Source organism: Octopus bimaculoides, chromosome 7, assembly GCF_001194135.2.
Source record: "Octopus bimaculoides isolate UCB-OBI-ISO-001 chromosome 7, ASM119413v2, whole genome shotgun sequence".
NCBI classification, from domain to species: Eukaryota; Metazoa; Mollusca; class Cephalopoda; order Octopoda; family Octopodidae; genus Octopus; species Octopus bimaculoides.
In genome coordinates this window covers 19,615,844-19,632,733 of record NC_068987.1, presented here as the reverse complement: position 1 = coordinate 19,632,733, position 16,890 = coordinate 19,615,844, and the positions used below count along the sequence as shown (strand labels likewise).

General features: G+C 38.3%; 1 protein-coding gene across 10 annotated transcripts in view; it reads left to right on the top strand.

Moving 5' to 3' along the window:
* The window catches only part of LOC106872891 (probable phospholipid-transporting ATPase IA), a 427,279-nt gene that overhangs the window by 292,106 nt on the left and 118,283 nt on the right, over positions 1–16,890 (top strand). For all 10 annotated transcript variants that reach the window (XM_014920050.2, XM_052969323.1, XM_014920053.2 and 7 more), the window contains 7 exons: positions 2,206–2,275; positions 3,530–3,657; positions 6,843–6,913; positions 7,931–8,028; positions 8,640–8,748; positions 9,619–9,746; positions 15,845–15,922. In XM_014920050.2, coding sequence (XP_014775536.1) covers positions 2,206–2,275; positions 3,530–3,657; positions 6,843–6,913; positions 7,931–8,028; positions 8,640–8,748; positions 9,619–9,746; positions 15,845–15,922 — 682 coding nt within the window. The remainder of the gene's footprint in view (positions 1–2,205; positions 2,276–3,529; positions 3,658–6,842; positions 6,914–7,930; positions 8,029–8,639; positions 8,749–9,618; positions 9,747–15,844; positions 15,923–16,890) is intronic.

Here is a 16,890-nt window from a genome sequence, read left to right as displayed (position 1 = left end):
TCACCTCACCTCGTCTCATCTCATCTTGTGAAATATCCTGTCTTTTTGTCAGTCTGATCACACTAATTTGCTGTTTCAGTCAATAGTCAGGTTAATCTGGATTGACACAGTTTATAATAATAATAATAATAATAATAATAATTGCTACTGCTATGCGTGCAGTTACGCTTCACTAAATAAATAAACTGCTATCCAAAGGCCTTCAGGTTTTATCAGATGAGTTAATAAGTATCTTTAATTATCTTTGACAAATGTTGATGTAAAATCGAGATGATACCTGGCTGTCCAGTGAAGCAGTGCATCGTATCTACAGGACGTTGTCCTGTAGTTGAGGTTGAAGGCTCTCTCTCTCTCCTCTCACTTTTCCTCACTGCTTCTCTTTCTCGAAGTTAGCACTTCACTATCAGGTAGAATTGATGTCTTCTTAAGCTTGTCTATTGTCTATTTGCATCAATTTACTGTTGCTGAAATTAATGGCTTTATTTAAAGAGAAGTAAAGAGAATCTAAATGGTTATCTCTCTGTCCACTAGTTGTGATGTTGTTGCAGCTGGATTTTGGGTGGTATCTTTAGCCCCAGGTCAACCTTGATTGAGCAGACCTATAATTAAAAGGTCTTCATATGGGATTGTCCTGTCTTCTCATTTTTCTGTCAGGAAGGGCATCCAGCCATAGAAACCATGCAACAGCCAAGATATAGTGAAAGCAACAACCAAGACAAGGATACCAGTCAGACTAATATATGCTCAGTATGATGGACTCTCCCATTGAAGGCAGCATATGAGTGTTCAGCCTTTGCTGAACGACCTGCACAAATGATTTGTTTATAATGATCAAATGTATGTTCTGTACCTCAGCTCACTCTCTCCCTCAAATCAACATTGTCTGAACAGGTGCACAGTGTGCCACACATCAGATGCCAAAGTGATCGCAGAGCAGCATAAGATGAAGTGTTTTGTTCAAGAATACAACACACCGCCCGGTCTTGAAACTGAAACGATGATCTATGAATTCCTCATCTTGGTCATGTAGAATTGTAATACCATGCTTTTGCTAACTGAGTTAAGTGTATTTTGTAGTCGGGACTAGAGACAGATGCTGTCTCAACCCTCTTGCCCTTCCTGCAGTGGCCCATCAAGAGTGAAACAGCTGGAGGGAGAGAGAGCTGTTCTGGTACCTGGCTGGTACTCATTTACAGCTAGGTAGACTGGAGCAATGTGAAAGTGGAACAAAGTGCCTTACTTGAGGATGCAACCACTTTTGTTGGATTGTGGCCATACTGGAGTATAGCATTCAAGGTTTTATTCAATTATATCAATTCTAGTATTTAGTTTGGGATTTGGACTTATTCTGTTGACCCCAGAAGGAAGAATAGCAATCTGATCTCTATAGCATTTGCACTCAGTATGCAGTAAAAGGACTTAACTAATACCACAAGACACCAATTCTGCCAGTTCATTGCTAAGTGATGATGATTTCACAATAGCTGACAGAAGGTTTCTTTACAAGAGAAAATACAACATAAGATCATAGTTTCCATTCCCAGATCAGGAAGTGCTTTGTGTTCTTGAGCAAACACTTCATTTCACATTGCTCCAGTTCACTCAGATGGTCAAAACGAGTGACCCTGCAATGGATTGGTGTCCTATTCAAGAAGGACTATATATGCCAGAGAAACCGTGTAATTGGTCCTCTGCTCCTTACAGAGTAATGTGGACTAATCATATGTGGTTCTGGTTAACAACAATTACTGGCATTATATTTCAGGATGATGGAGGAGAAAAAAATAGACACAAGACTTGAGGAAAATTGCTCATCTTTTCTAGTGCCTCAAGGACATCACTTTGGAGAGATGTACTTCCTGACATCACAAATCTAGTCTCTTGGAATAGTTCAAAGGGTTCCCTTGCCAAAATATCAAACCCCAATTCATCAAATGGTGCAACATGAGCTTCTGTTTTGTTTTCCATGTCCAATATGATTTTTTTCAAATGCGATTCATTATGGCTAATCTATCAATTCTGGTGACTATTTACTGCAAGAAACACAAGAAGTCGAGAGATATACTATCAAATTTGAGGTTATCATGGTAACTTGTGAGGATCTCCATTAAGATTTTATTTTACCTTTCTGTTTATGGAGCATTAATTTCTTTTTTCTCTTTTTTAAATATGAGTTTTATTTTTTTTTTTTGTCTGATTTTCTAGTGAGCCCCAAGGTATGTGTTACATAGAAACCTCCAACCTGGATGGGGAAACCAACCTGAAAATACGTCAAGTAAGTTTTGAAGAAAATTTTACTCTATTGTTTTTTCCATTCTAAATTATTATTTTGTATCTTAAGAATGTAGGAAAGGTGTCTTAAGAAAGTTTTGTGAAGGGGAAAGGAGATATAGTGTTTTAAGAATGTGTGTGGGAGGGAGGGACATAGTAGGATGGCAGTGGCACATAAAAGCACCAATTACATTCTCAGAGTGGTTGGCATTAGGAAGAGCATCCAACCGTAGAAACAATGCAAAATCAGACTGAGGTCTAGTGCGGCCTTCCAGCTTGCCAGCCCTGGTCAAATTATCCAACTCATGCCAGCATGGACAATGGATACTAAATGATGATGATGATGAGATCAACGTCATCATTATCATTTAGTGTCCACTTTTCCATGTTTGCATGAGTGAGGCATATTTTCAACTGCCAGATGCCCTTCCTGTCACCAACACCCATCTGTTTCCAAGTGAGGTAATACTTCCCTATGGTCAAACATTTTTTTTTATGGAAGACTGGAAACAAATTACACTGCTTTTATGATGGTGATGCTCATTTACAACCACTTCACAAGCTTCTTCTAGTTTCTGTCTACCAAATCAATTCATGAAGAAGTACTGGTTGACCCAGGACTGTAGGAGAAGACACTTGCCCAAGGTGCTGTGCAGGGGGACTGAATCTGAGACTGCATGGTTGGGAAGCAAGCTTCCTAACCATACATACATACCTGCACTTGCTATATCTACACCAGATGGATTTTTTGTTTTTTAATAAAGTTTTGTCAGGAAGGAAGAGAACTGCAGTACTGATGACTTTGTAGGCCCACCTGAACAGGTAACATTGATATAAGTAATGTTTAGTTTGGGCACCTGTTATTCATCCTTGATTTATCTGTCTCTTTTGAGTGATTAGTTTCACATGCTTCCTGGTTTAACACTATCCCTGACACCTTTACTGAAGTGTAGCCTGTCAGATATTATTTCCTTTCTGTCTACATTCTTCCTGCAAACATCATGGGCATTACCTCTTTCAGCCTGTCTAAAAACTCAGTCTGTTGAAAAACAATTAAGGGCAGGAAGGAAAATTAAGGTGTGAAAAGACAGTCAGCCCTGGTATTTGGGGCCAATTAACCTCACTAATCTGTGTTAGGTGAAACAAACATTGAAACATCACACTCAAGCTTATAGGGAAATGTGAGTGTGGCTGTTTGAGTGTAACTTATCCCCTTGTCCTATCAGACACTCAGTGTTTGTATCTATTGTCTTTCCAGGGTTTGCCTCAAACATCTGGGTTACTGACACATCAAGACCTCATGGAACTCAGTGGCACCGTTGAATGTGAAACACCAAACCGTTTCCTTTATGATTTTGCTGGCAATATCCGGCCATCTGGCAGACAGTAAGTTTCGACCAATGGCAGATTTGTATCTTTGATTCGTCCTTTATTTTTTTTAATTCTTCCTCTCTGCTTTGGTAATTAATCCTTCAATAAATGAGTCATTGTTTTTTGTTTTTTTTTATACATGAATATATTACTGTCTGTGTGTGTGATTATGTATAAGGGATGTATGTATGCTGTTTACATATATGAAGTGAAGCGTGTTATATATATATATATTTATGTGAGTCTATGTTGTGTGTTTGTACAAGCTTTTGTGTGTACATTGTGTGTGTGTGTGTGTGTGTTTATGAAGGCATGTGTGTGTTGTATGTATGAAGAAGTGTATTGTATGTTTTAGTGTATGAGGGTCTGTTTGTATATTGTGTGTATGTATGAGGTCTGTGTTTTTCACATGCATGCCTGTATGGGCATGTGTGTGTGTGTATAAGGTTATGCAAATATGTAATGTCTTTGAATATATTAATAGAATTGTTGTTCTCATGTATTTGAAAGTATAAATATGTATATGTCATTGTGTATATCGCATGTATGAATATTAATGTATGTAATTTTAAAAAAAGAAGGAAATGTGTGTAGGCATTTTATTATTCTCTGGTCTAGCACTTTTTCTGTTTTTTTTTATTTCTTTCGGTGATGTGAATAGTTTACTTCCATGTTAACCTGGGACCCTGAGATAGTGAATGTGTAATCAAAGACCTTCCTGCCTTGACCTTCCCATCTTTTTTCTAAGCATAGTGAATTGAGGGCCATATTATCATCCGTTGTGTCCTCTTTTTCTATCATGCTAGAGTATAATTCAAGAGAGATTTTACTGCTATTTCTTGCATGTCCATCGAGCACATACAGCTCCCTCATTGACTTGGGGTGTGTAAACAATTGTTTGTAGGGTTGTGAAGTTATGGTGTATATCCTTGTTCCAATTGATGCTTAATCATTACCATCATTAAAATTATTGTCATCAATGAAGTAACCGGACACTATCTACATGATCTTATGTTGTTGTTGGCGCTCCGTCGCTTACGACGTCGAGGGTTCCAGTTGATCCGATCAACGGAACAGCTTGCTCGTGAAATTAACGTGCAAGTGGCTGAGCACTCCACAGACACGTGTACCCCTTAACGTAGTTCTCGGGGATATTCAGCGTGACACAGTGTGACAAGGCTGGCCCTTTGAAATACAGGCACAACAGAAACAGGAAGAAAGAGTGAGAGACAGTTGTGGTGAAAGAGTACAGCAGAGTTCGCCACCTACCCCCTGCCGGAGCCTCGTGGAACTTTAGGTGTTTTCGCTCAATAAACACTCACAACGCCCGGTCTGGGAATCGAAACTGCGATCCTATGACCATGAGTCCACTGCCCTAACCACTGGGCCATTGCACCTCCACATGATGTATGAGACTTGCTAGAAATAACAGTTGCCAAATCTCCATGAAATCACACATCGGATAAGGCAGTTGCTGATACACTGAAATGAAAGACTGAATGGTCATAGCTAGTACACTCTTGAAGATGTATTCTAAGATGGGCATTGACTTTGGTCTAAATTACTCGTATATATTACCATCATCAACCCTATCGTGATCAGTGCCAATGGTATCACTAGCATCATCACAATCAGTACAGTCATTATCATCATCATCCTCATCATTAGTATTACCATCACCACCATCATAAACATTAACATTAGCTTCACCACAATCAGCATCATCATTCCCATCAGCATCATCATCTCCATTAGTATTGCACATCACCAGTATCATCATCACTCATCAATAGCATCACCATCAAACCAGTTGGATACTTGTATGTGGTTGCTTGACCAGCTAGAAATAGCTGCTAAATTTCCCTGTAATCATATCCTACCGTTGTGAAAATGATGATATCTAATAGTACATTGGTGGAGGCACAATGGCCCAGTGGTTAGCGCAGCGGACTCGCGGTCGGAGGATCACGGTTTCGATTCCCAGACCGGGCGTTGTGTGTGTTTATTGAGCGAACCACCACGAGGCTCCGGCAGGGTGGTGGTGGCGACCCCTGTTGTACTCTTTCGCCCCAACTTTCTCTAACTCTTTCTTCCTGTTTCTTGAGTAACGCTGTGATGGACTGGCATCCTGTCCAGCTGGTGGGGGGGGGGGACACATGAGCCATAGAAACCGGGAAACCGGGCCCATGAGCCTGGCTAGGCTTTGAAAGGCCAACGAAGAGAATAGTACATTGACAGCTAGAAAAGGACAGGATGGTCATTGCTGGAAGGATTTAATTGTAAGTGGTTCAACCAAGCCAACATAGGGCTAAGGAACACCACCACCCACTATCATCACCCCCAGAACCATTATGTCTTTCACCATGCTAACAAGAGAGCTGGATATAGTAGTCAAATTAACTTAAAATCACTTAACTTGCGTTTTAAAAACGGGAGAACATATGAGACAGTGTGGTTCCTCATACACAAAATGACAAGGTGGTCACAGTTGGTTTGTAAGCGCCTGCTGTTCAGCCATGGCTGATCTGGAACTAAACAGCTACATCAACTGCAACCACCACCTTCCAGTAGTGGCACTATTCATACCGATCAACCCTTTACCATTCAGATTACTCTGTGAAATGTAATACTTATTTATTCACATTATTTTTAATTAATTGAGGCAGCGAGCTGGCAGAATCATAAGAACGCCGGGTGAAATTCTTAGCGGTGTACTGTCTGCCACTACATTCTGAGTTCAAATTCCACTGTGGTCGACTTTGCCTTTCATCCTTTCGAGATCAATAAACTAAGTACCAGCTGTGTACTGGGGTCAATCTAATCAAGTGGCTCCTCCCCCAAATTTCAGGCCTTGTGCCTAAAGCAGAAAGGATTATTTTTTAACCAATCACAGAAAGGATTATTTTTTTAACCAGTCAGGCATTATCCGATAGCTTTGAGATTTTGAAGGTGTGATAGTTTATTTTTAAAATGATTTTATAAGATGCTTGTGAGAGGCTGGATCTGGCCAGTTTGAACATAAACCCAGTAAGATATTTTGGCCTGATATGGCCAATTTAAGTGCTAGATGCTTAATGTGCTTTCTTCTTAACCGAAAGATACAGTTCTCATCAGTTTTTATTCCCTTCTCTTTCACTTTTTCTCAGATGCACATGCTTCTGTTGTTCTAACACCTGATATGTTTTGTCATTGTATTACAGAGCTATTCCTTTGGGGCCAGACCAGTTGTTATTACGAGGTGCTATGCTGAGAAACACAAAATGGATCTTTGGTAAGGATCTTCTCTGTGTTTGATACGTTCTTTTGTTTTCATCATTTAAAAAGAAAATTTTTTACTGTGACTAAAATTGTTTTGTTTCAGACTAAGATCGTAAATGTATTTAGAAGGTATCGACTGTGGATATAGGCACAGACATGGCTGCATAGTTAGAAAGTTTGCTTCACAACGTGGTTTCAGATGCCTTGTTAGTGAATTTGTTAGACAGAAACCTTGCAGTAACCACACACACACACACACACACTCTTATAAGTAAGAGTTGAAGATAGGAAGAGCACCCAGCTGTAAAATTGTACATAATTGTGAATAATAATGTGATTGGTTATTGATTTTCAATGGTGTTGTGTAATTGGGCTGCTAGTGTCTAACTAAACTTCAATTCAGATTCAGTGCTAGCATTTCATTGGGTCTTTAAGAAGGTACTTAATTCTGAATTCTTTAATTCAGTTTGCTATTATGTATAAGTGCTATTTTCTTTGGGCTCAGTGGTTAGAGCATCAGGCTTGCAATAATGAGGTAGCGAGTTCGATTCCCAGACTAGATTGTGTATTGTTCTTGAGCAAGACACTTTATTTCACATTGCTCCAATTCACTCAGCTGTAGAAATGAGTTGTGATGTCACTGGTGCCAAGCTGTATCAACATTTGCCTTTCCCTTGGGTAACATCGGTAGTGTGGAGAGAGGAGGCTGGTATGCATGGGCAACTGCTGGTCTTCCATAAACAACCTTGCCCGAACTTCTGCCTCGGAGGGTAACTTTCTAGGCGCAATCCCATGGTCATTCATGACCAAAGGTGGGAGAAGTCTTTACCCTATGAGTGGGGTGGGGCATAAATCTAACCCTCATTCAATTGATTCCAAGAAAGTAAAAGTTATGCTCCCACTTTTTTTTTCCTGAGACCTTTAGGAGATTGAACCAAATTATTGCTATTTATCATTATTATTATTATTATTATTGTTGTTGTTGTTGTTGTTGTTATTTATTGATATGTTTATTTGTTCCAATGTGCAGGTATTGTTATTTATACTGGTCATGAAAGTAAGCTGATGCTTAACACTACCTCTGCCCCTTTGAAGCGATCTAATGTGGAAAAAATAACAAATAAAGCTGTGAGTAACCAACATAACTTTTACCTTGTTCGTTGGGGGTCAGCCATCTTTTACCTGTGGACCCCTTTAATTCCTATTTTACTCTACTGGGATCTTTATACCCATTCGATACTTAAGAATGAATCCTATTATATGTTTATAATTAAATATTAGGGATAATTAAATAATAGGGATAATTGAATATTAGGGATAATTAAATATAAGGGAAAATAAATATATTGAAAAGCGAACTATTCCATAAAGACTCTTATAGACAATTTTTCCAATTAGTCTATAAGTGTTCTCTGTCGCCTGTTCCCTTGCATTCTGGCTCTTACACTGTTTGATCAACCTTTTAGTATTCAGATTACTCCGTCAGTTGTTTTTAGAATGACATTGTAGGGTACATGTGAGAGGTCAGGTCTGACTGGTTTAAATATAGAACAAATAGAATATTTGGGCTGGACACGGCCAGTTTAAATGCGAAAGGGTCAAACTATCACTGGTTACCAAGGTTCTCTTTCAACCCAGTTACTTGTAACAAAAAAAAAAGAAGAAAAAGAAATCATCATTATTGCTATTGCTGCTGTTACAGTTATTACTATATATTTTCCTTTCTTTTTCTTCTCTAGATCCTGAACCTGTTTGTGCTATTAATATGCCTGTCGCTGTTGAGTGCCATCGCTAGTTTTGTATGGACTCACAATCATGTGAACAGGGATTGGTATCTTGGATATGCAGGTATGTTCTATGTCTGAATGTATATCTGTATATATATGTATATATAGTTCCCTCTCCCAAAATTTCAAGTCTTGTGTCTATAACAGAAAGGGTTATTGTTATTGTCATCGGGTGCTCACAGCCCTCTGTCAGTCAGGTAATGTGTTCTGGGGAAGCTCCACTATGGTGTTCTATCGGGCATTGATGAGGACTGGCTGGTCTATTCTGGAGGACTTTCTAATCAGGATTCATGGACAAGTTTCTACTCCACTGTGAAGAACAAACACCCTTCCCACCTTACTTTGGCTGGGAAAGGCAGGCAGTTTTTCTCTACCTGATAGCTTATGGTACAAGAGGTTGGATGGTGGACAAGACTGAAAGGGCAGACTTTCCTCTTTTCCCAACCCTCATTGACATTTTTTCAAACTTCCACGTGAAAAAGAAGATGCAAGTCAAGAGGTAGATGCTGCCCCTTAATAAATTTGCTGAATGTCGGGTGAATGTAGCAAGAATGGTCCAAGTGAGTGCACTACTCTTAAGTTGGTGCCTGTAGGTTGGAGAGAACAGACAGGAGAGGGGTGCTGCCTAGTGTTGTTCTTGATGGTCATCGACCAAGGATGTGTGGGGTTCCATCATTATCCTTGGGTGGTACTACCCTGCTGCTGGGGAATCTTGTTATAAATTTCTCATTAGTTGTTGTTTTTATTGTTTGCATATGTCTATGTAACTCCCCACTATTTGTCTTTGTATTGTCCTAAATGTTTGTGGCCCTTGTAGCAAATACAAGAAATCATTATTATTATTATTATTATTATTATTATTATTATTATTATTGCTGTTGTTGTTGTTAGTAGTCATCAATAATCCTTTTTGTTATTTATCTATTTTCAGAAATGACCCCTAGCAATTTTGGATATAACCTGTTAACATTTATCATTTTATATAACAACTTGATCCCTATCAGTCTCCAAGTAACCCTTGAAGTGGTCAAGTTCATCCAAGCAATATTCATCAACTGGGTAAGACCCAAATACAAAATATTCATTTACTTGTTTTCAGTCACTTCAAAAATAAATGCAGTGTATTCTTATTTTCGTTGCTAGGTTATTCATCTCAAAAATGTTCTCATATTTATTATCGTTATTATTATTATATGCTTGACTTTTGCTTTGTATTTATACAATTTGGCTCCAAGTCTCACCCAGAGACCTCAAGTGACAACAAGTTAGAAGTTCATGTTGGTGTTATGCCTAGGGTGTCATATATTTGTTTTTCCACATAGTATTGTTCTAGAGAATGTTTAAGAAAACATAAGCAAATTGAGTTTGTTTTAAAATTTGAGATTACATAGACAGTATTTTACATAAGATATGGGCAGTTCCCATGAGCACTATCTTTTGAATTTCTGCCATTTTGGGGTTTCCTGGTATCTGAGTTAGGTAGCATTCAGCCCCTTTTGCTATTATTCCTAGGGCACCTATGACAACAGGTATTGTTTTAGTCTTCAGGTTCCACATTTTGCCAGTTTCTATTTCAAGATCTTTATACTTATTCAGTTTTTGGTAGGTCTTGACAGATACATTTATATCAATTGGGACAGTCATATCAATGAGGAAGCATGATTTTTGTCTGAAGTCTTTCAATATGATGTCTGGCCTATTCGCATCTATCTTTCTGTCAGTTTGAATGGGGAAGTTCCAGAAGAGTGAGATGTGATCATTTTCAAGCACTAGAGGTGGTTTGTGTTCCCACCAGTTTTTATCATTGGGCAGTTCCAGGTTTTTGCAAATTACTCAGTGAATATATTGTGCAGCTCTATCATGCCTGTTGAGATACTCTGTAGGCGCAAGAAGACTGCACATGGAGACAACATGATCGATGGTCTCATTTTGTTGTTGACATTATTATTATTAGTCAAACAGTTGATCAGATATGAAATACTTCTCCAAGAGACAGATGAGGGAAAGATGATCTCAGTTATATCAGGTATGGCCAGGAAGTAGGTCAGGCCTAAAACAATGGACTGATTCTTCAGTGACCAGCAAAGGTCCTAGGAGGTTAGATATTTCTCATTAACCTCCCAGCATGGAGATAAAACGCAATGGAACTAGAGCATCAGCTTGAAGGTGTATTGTTGAGTAATATATCCCTTTTCAGTTGTGGTAGTCTTGATTCAGTGAACTCAGAGCAGTGAACAGCAAAACTGACTTCAATGAAATTTGAATCCAGGTGATTAAGAGATGCAGCTGAATGCCACAGGATATTTTCACATGCTGCCATCTTAGAAGGGGACACATTGACTAATGTGATCCTGGGTTCTTTGCACATAGGTAAAAGATGGGATGATCATGGTTGGAAAGACTTCAGTCGTAGGTCTGTTTGATAAAGTTAATCTAGTGTTAAACAGTAGCAACAGCAACAGTTCTATCATCTTTGAAGAGGGAGTGTGCAGTTTATCTCATCCTTGACACATCATAATCGTCGTTGTCATCATCATCGTCATCATCCATATCTTTTGTGTCTGGATAAAAGACAGAGCAATCATGGCTAAAATACTTATGATCATATCTGCCAGATGAAGGCCCTGACCTCACTGCCATCATGCCAACACATTAAATTTTGTTATGGAGTTTATTATTCAGTCGCTTAATTTGCAAGAAATAGCAGCCAAATATGATCAAAACCTTTTTTAAAAAAAACCTTTTTAAAAAAAAAAAAAAAATTGGATACACTGGATAATTTATTCCAAGCTATGCTGCTGCTATATCTGAAACTGGATGGTCACGGCTGGAATAGGCTTAATCATAGGTGTGAATCAACACCTGCACAGGGCTAAAACAATATAACAACCTCAAATGCATCAGTGACTAACTAAATAAAGGAGTGGAATAAACATTAGCATAGAAACAGCAATTTTAAGTCCTGCAGATGTACTTCCTTTCTATATTACAGGTGTATGCAGGGAGAGCAGGGGTGGGGGGTCACCATGACTCCTGCTCTAAAAATATCTAATTGTATTTCTCTGCTAGGTGCACACGTGAACATACACACACGCACTTACAGAATATTGAGTGACCATATTCATTTATGACAGATAACAAAGCTTAACTGGACCTCTCTCTCTCTCTATCTCTCTCTCTCTCTCCCACCTCATCTTCAATGTACCACCACTACCACAACTAGTGCTGCCACCACCATCGCCATTTACCATTGGCTAACTGCTATTTCAGAGAGCGAGGCCATTAAGAGTCTTCCTCTCAGAAAATACAGTCATTCTTTCGTCATATCCATATCCGTTCGAAACTCATTAAATTTTTTTTCTCTAATGCATTTTAGCATCGTTATCATCATCACCGTCATCTGCTACTCGAAATATGATTTAACACCAGAGTGTAACTCTAGACATAATTACCATCTGTCTAGAGGAAACCAAAATATCTAAAATATTTTTGAAAAAGGAAAAAAAAAAACGTCTTTATCTGGCAGGGTTGAGTAATTAAGAAGCTTGCTTTGCAACCAAATGGTTTTGTGTTCAATCCTACTGCATGGCACCTTGGCCAAGTGTCTACTGCTATAACTCCAGACTGACTAATGCTTTGTGAATGAATTTTGGTAGGTGGAATCTGTGTAGAAGCCTGTTGTGTGTGTGTGTGTGTGTTCCATACCCCACCCCCAACCATTTGACAATAAATGTTGGTTTGTTTACATCCCTGCTACTTGGCAGTTGAGCAAATAAAAGGATTGATACAATAAGTACCAAAATTACTGGGGTTCGATTTTTGATTTTCTTTTCTTCTACAAAACCCTTCAAGGTGTTGCCTCTGTATGGCCACAGCCCAGTGATGGAAACAACATCTGGAAAGTAAACTATTTCCTGTTTGGCCCCTGGTCAGTCCTGATTGAGCAGACTCATAGTCAGACATTCCTTTTATGACCATACCATCTGTGTCTTAGGTACAATGTACTAAGGACCACATTGTTCAATATATCTTTCCTTGTTTGAGGCAGTAAAGTGTAATGGTTTAGTGGAGATTTGGCTGCTGCTTCTAACAGATCACGAGCTCTGTGGAGGTTCCCTTGATTCTAGTTATAGTCTTGTCCAATGTGAACTTTGTCTAAGACAGATGAAATACCACTAAGATTTTGCCTGACCTGCTATCGTTTCTGTCAGCTCACTGCCTTTGCATGGTTTAAATATTGTTGGCTTTATAAGAAGAAAAAAGAAGCAGAATTGTCACAATTAGATTACCTTTGGTTATTGCTTGCTCCATCCAGGTTCACCCTGGGGCTTAAACAAACAACTAGAAATAATGATCGAATGCTTTGTTCAGTCATCTCTCTGTGCCATGGGATCAATTTAAGTAGAGTTTAGAGTTAGTGTAGGACTTACCAATAAGAACTAAAAGGAGATGAAAAAAATGATAAAGGAAAAAGACAAGTACATCTGTCTGAGTCTGTTTGTCTACCATTCTCTTTTACACTCAATCTTTCTGAAGCTTGATCCAAACCTGTTTTCCATTCCATCTAGTGAAATATTATTCTATGTTGGCAAACACTACAAGAGAGGAGTCTATTTTTGAAACGCATTCTACATTGTTTGTCGCTACTTTCGGTGCAGGGGTTTTTCAGAATGAAACAAAGAAAGAATTAAAAGGAATTTTTGTTCATTATTGTCATTATTGTTGTTGTTGTTGTTGTTATTTTATTACTTATTTATCATTCTCTTTTATTCCTCTCCTTTATTCACTACTGACCAATAGCATCAATATGATTAAAGCATTCTAAAAATTATAGTTGATGTGGTTATAACGATCTACATTATTATTATTATTATTATTATTTCACCAATGTCGACTTTGGCTTTTATATTTTCAAGGTCAATTAGATAAGTACCAGTGGAGCACTGGTATTGATGTAATCAACTAGCCCTCTCCCCCAAATTTCAGGCCTTGTGCCTATAGTAGAAAGGATTATTATTATTATTATTAATATTATTATTATCATTATTAAGGTGGTGAGCTGGCAGAATTGTTAGCATGTCACTAAAAAATTTTCATTGTATTTATTCTTACTCTTTATGTTCTGAGTTCAAATACTGCTGAAATCAACTTCGCCTTTCCTATTCTTGCAGTCAATAAAGTACCAGTCAAGTACTGGGGTCAATGTAATGGACTTGCCCCCCTCCCACAAAATTGCTGGCCTTGTACCAAAATTACAAAGAATTATTATTATTATTATTATTGTTATTGTTGTTATTATTATTATTGTTGTTATTATTATTATTATTATTATTATTATTATTATTATTAAAGCGGTGAGCTGGCAGAATCATTAGCACACTGGGCGAAATACTTAGCAGTATTTCGTCTGCAGCCATGTTCTGAGTTCAAATTCTGCATTTCATCCTTTCAGAGTTCAAATGCCACCGGGGTCGATGTAATCCCCTTGCTCGAAATTGCAGGCCTTGTGCCAAAGTTTGAAACCATTAATTAAGGCAGTGAGCTTGTAGAATCGTTAGCATGCCAGACAAAATGCTGATCACCATTTTGTCCATCTTTACATTCCGCCAGGGTCACCTTTGCTTTCAATCATTTCGGGGTCAATAAAATAAGTAACAGCCAAGTACTGGGGTTGATATAATGGTAGAAATGATGATGATGTTGTTGTTATGGTTATGGTCTCTTTAAGATAGTTTCAGACTTCTATGTCAGACTTTTCTTATTTTTACTTCCTTTTTTTTTTTTTCTTCGTTTTTAATACTCAGAGCGTAGAATTATTTTTAATTACTTATTCATCATTATCATTATCACTATTTTGTCACACCATCCTGCAGCAGTCACCCCCCCCGCCCATTATCATCATCATCATCATCTTCATTGTCTTTGATCGTTTATAATATCCAAAACATTTTTTTTTTCTTTGTAAAAACTCATTTTTTTGTTGCATTCATAATTGCTGGAATTTTTTATTTCAGTACGTGTAAATTTATTTATTTTTTTAATTAAATTGTTTTCTACTTTGCTTCATGTTCATGTCATCATCATCATCATCATCATCATCATTATTATTACTACTACTACTACTACTACTGGTGCTGGTGGTGGTTTTGTATAAAAAGTTACACATGGCTATGATGAGGATGGCTGACTTAATAAAGTGGTTTCTGCTGTAAGGGTATTGTTAGAAGTCTATTCTCAGTAGCTATTCAGTGTTGAATGGTTTACATATGTGTGGAATGTGTGTGTGTGTGTGTGAAAGGGAGAGAAAGAGAGAGAGGTGTACATATCTGGTTGTTTAGCCCCTGGCTGGTTATGATCAGAGGTTTTCCAAAAGTGGCTGTCTAGTCTCTACCCCTCCCCAACCTGCCAAGCATACTGTATTTATGACTACATTATTGAATGTCTCCTTTTTTTTTTTAAAGCTGTTGGGTGTGATGTAAGGGAAGTTTGGCTACTATTTCAAGCTGGCCAAGCAAACACATTAGATGACTCGGTCATTGACTTCTGTGTGTGTGTGTGTGTGTGTGTGTGTGTGTGTGTGTGCATGCTTGCATGACTGTGGTTTTGTGGCATATTCTAATTCCTCTCACTTTTAATTTGGCCCTTTCGTGCATCAGAGTAGAGTTCATGAAAATGTGGTACCAGCAATAAACTGGGGTCCTGTTAATTGATTGAATCTCCTCCTCCTCCTCCCACTACCGCCACCACCATCTTTTTCTCATTGCTTTACATCATCTTGTTTACTCTTTTACATCTTTGTTCATATTTCTCCAGAGGCATGTTTGCTCTTTGTTCTTTTCTCTCTGTGGGAATTTGATAAAATAATACCAGTTATAGTCTGGGTTCAGTTGAAGGAATTATCCTTAATTCTTTTTTTTTTTGTGTGTGAAATACACACAAAAAAAATAATTTTTTTATTGGAACAGATCTTGAAGCACATAAAGCTATAAGTAATAACATGTAAACATTGAGTTGAAAAACCCTTTGGGATATTATTTATAGTTGTATGTGCTTCAAGATCCACTGTTCAAAAACATAATTGATTAGTTCTTTCTCCTCGTCTACTGTACTTAAGGAAAACTTCTGTTTATAAAAGTATATGCTGCCCTTTTTTCCAGGATATTGATATGTACCATGAAGCTACCGACACACCAGCTATGGCCCGAACCTCAAATCTTAATGAAGAATTGGGTCAGGTAAGATAAACTTATTTTATTTGCCTTTTTCTTGTTTGGTGGGATGGGGGTGGGGGAAAAATTTGCTCTTGTATCTATCTGCACTAGTTTCCCAACAAAATCTGGATAATCTATAATTATCTTCGCTGCTTGACAGGACCATATGTTTTTAAGTGCTAGATCCTAGAATAACGCAGAAGACATTGGTTGAGCTGAGAAGTCGTTAGACTGTAGCCATGCTGGAGCGGCACCACCATGATGAATTGTAGCTGAACAAATTGACCCCAGTACTTATTTTTATTTTCTTAAGCCCGGTATTTATTCTATCAGTCTTTTTTGCCAAACCACTGAGATATATTTTTCATCATCATTTCAACATCCACTTTTGGATGTTAAAATGGGTTGGAGGGAATTCTGTTGAGGCAGAATTTCTACAACCAGATGCTATTCATCTCACTAACTTTTACCTGTTTCCAAGTTAGCTAACATTTGCCCATAACCAGGTGTTTACACCTATCACACGATGTCAAAGCAAAGAGACAGTAACACACACACACACACACACAATAGGTTTCTTTTATTTTCCATCTACCAAATCTACTCATAACGCCTGGGACTATAGCAGAAGACACTTGTCCAGGCTGTCACACTATTGGATTGAACCTGGAACCATGTGGTTGGGAAACAAACTTCTTACCACGTAGCCATGCCTGTACATACACACACACACGTCATCATCATCATCATCATCGTTTAACGTCCGCTTTCCATGCTAGCATGGGTTGGACGATTTGACTGAGGACTAGTGAAACCAGATGGCAACACCAGGCTCCAATCTAATTTGGCAGAGTTTCTACAGCTGGATGCCCTTCCTAACGCCAACCACTCAGAGAGTGTAGTGGGTGCTTTTACGTGTCACCCGCACGAAAATGGCCACGCTCGAAATGGTGTCTTTTATGTGCCACCTGCACAAGAGCCAGTCCAGGGGC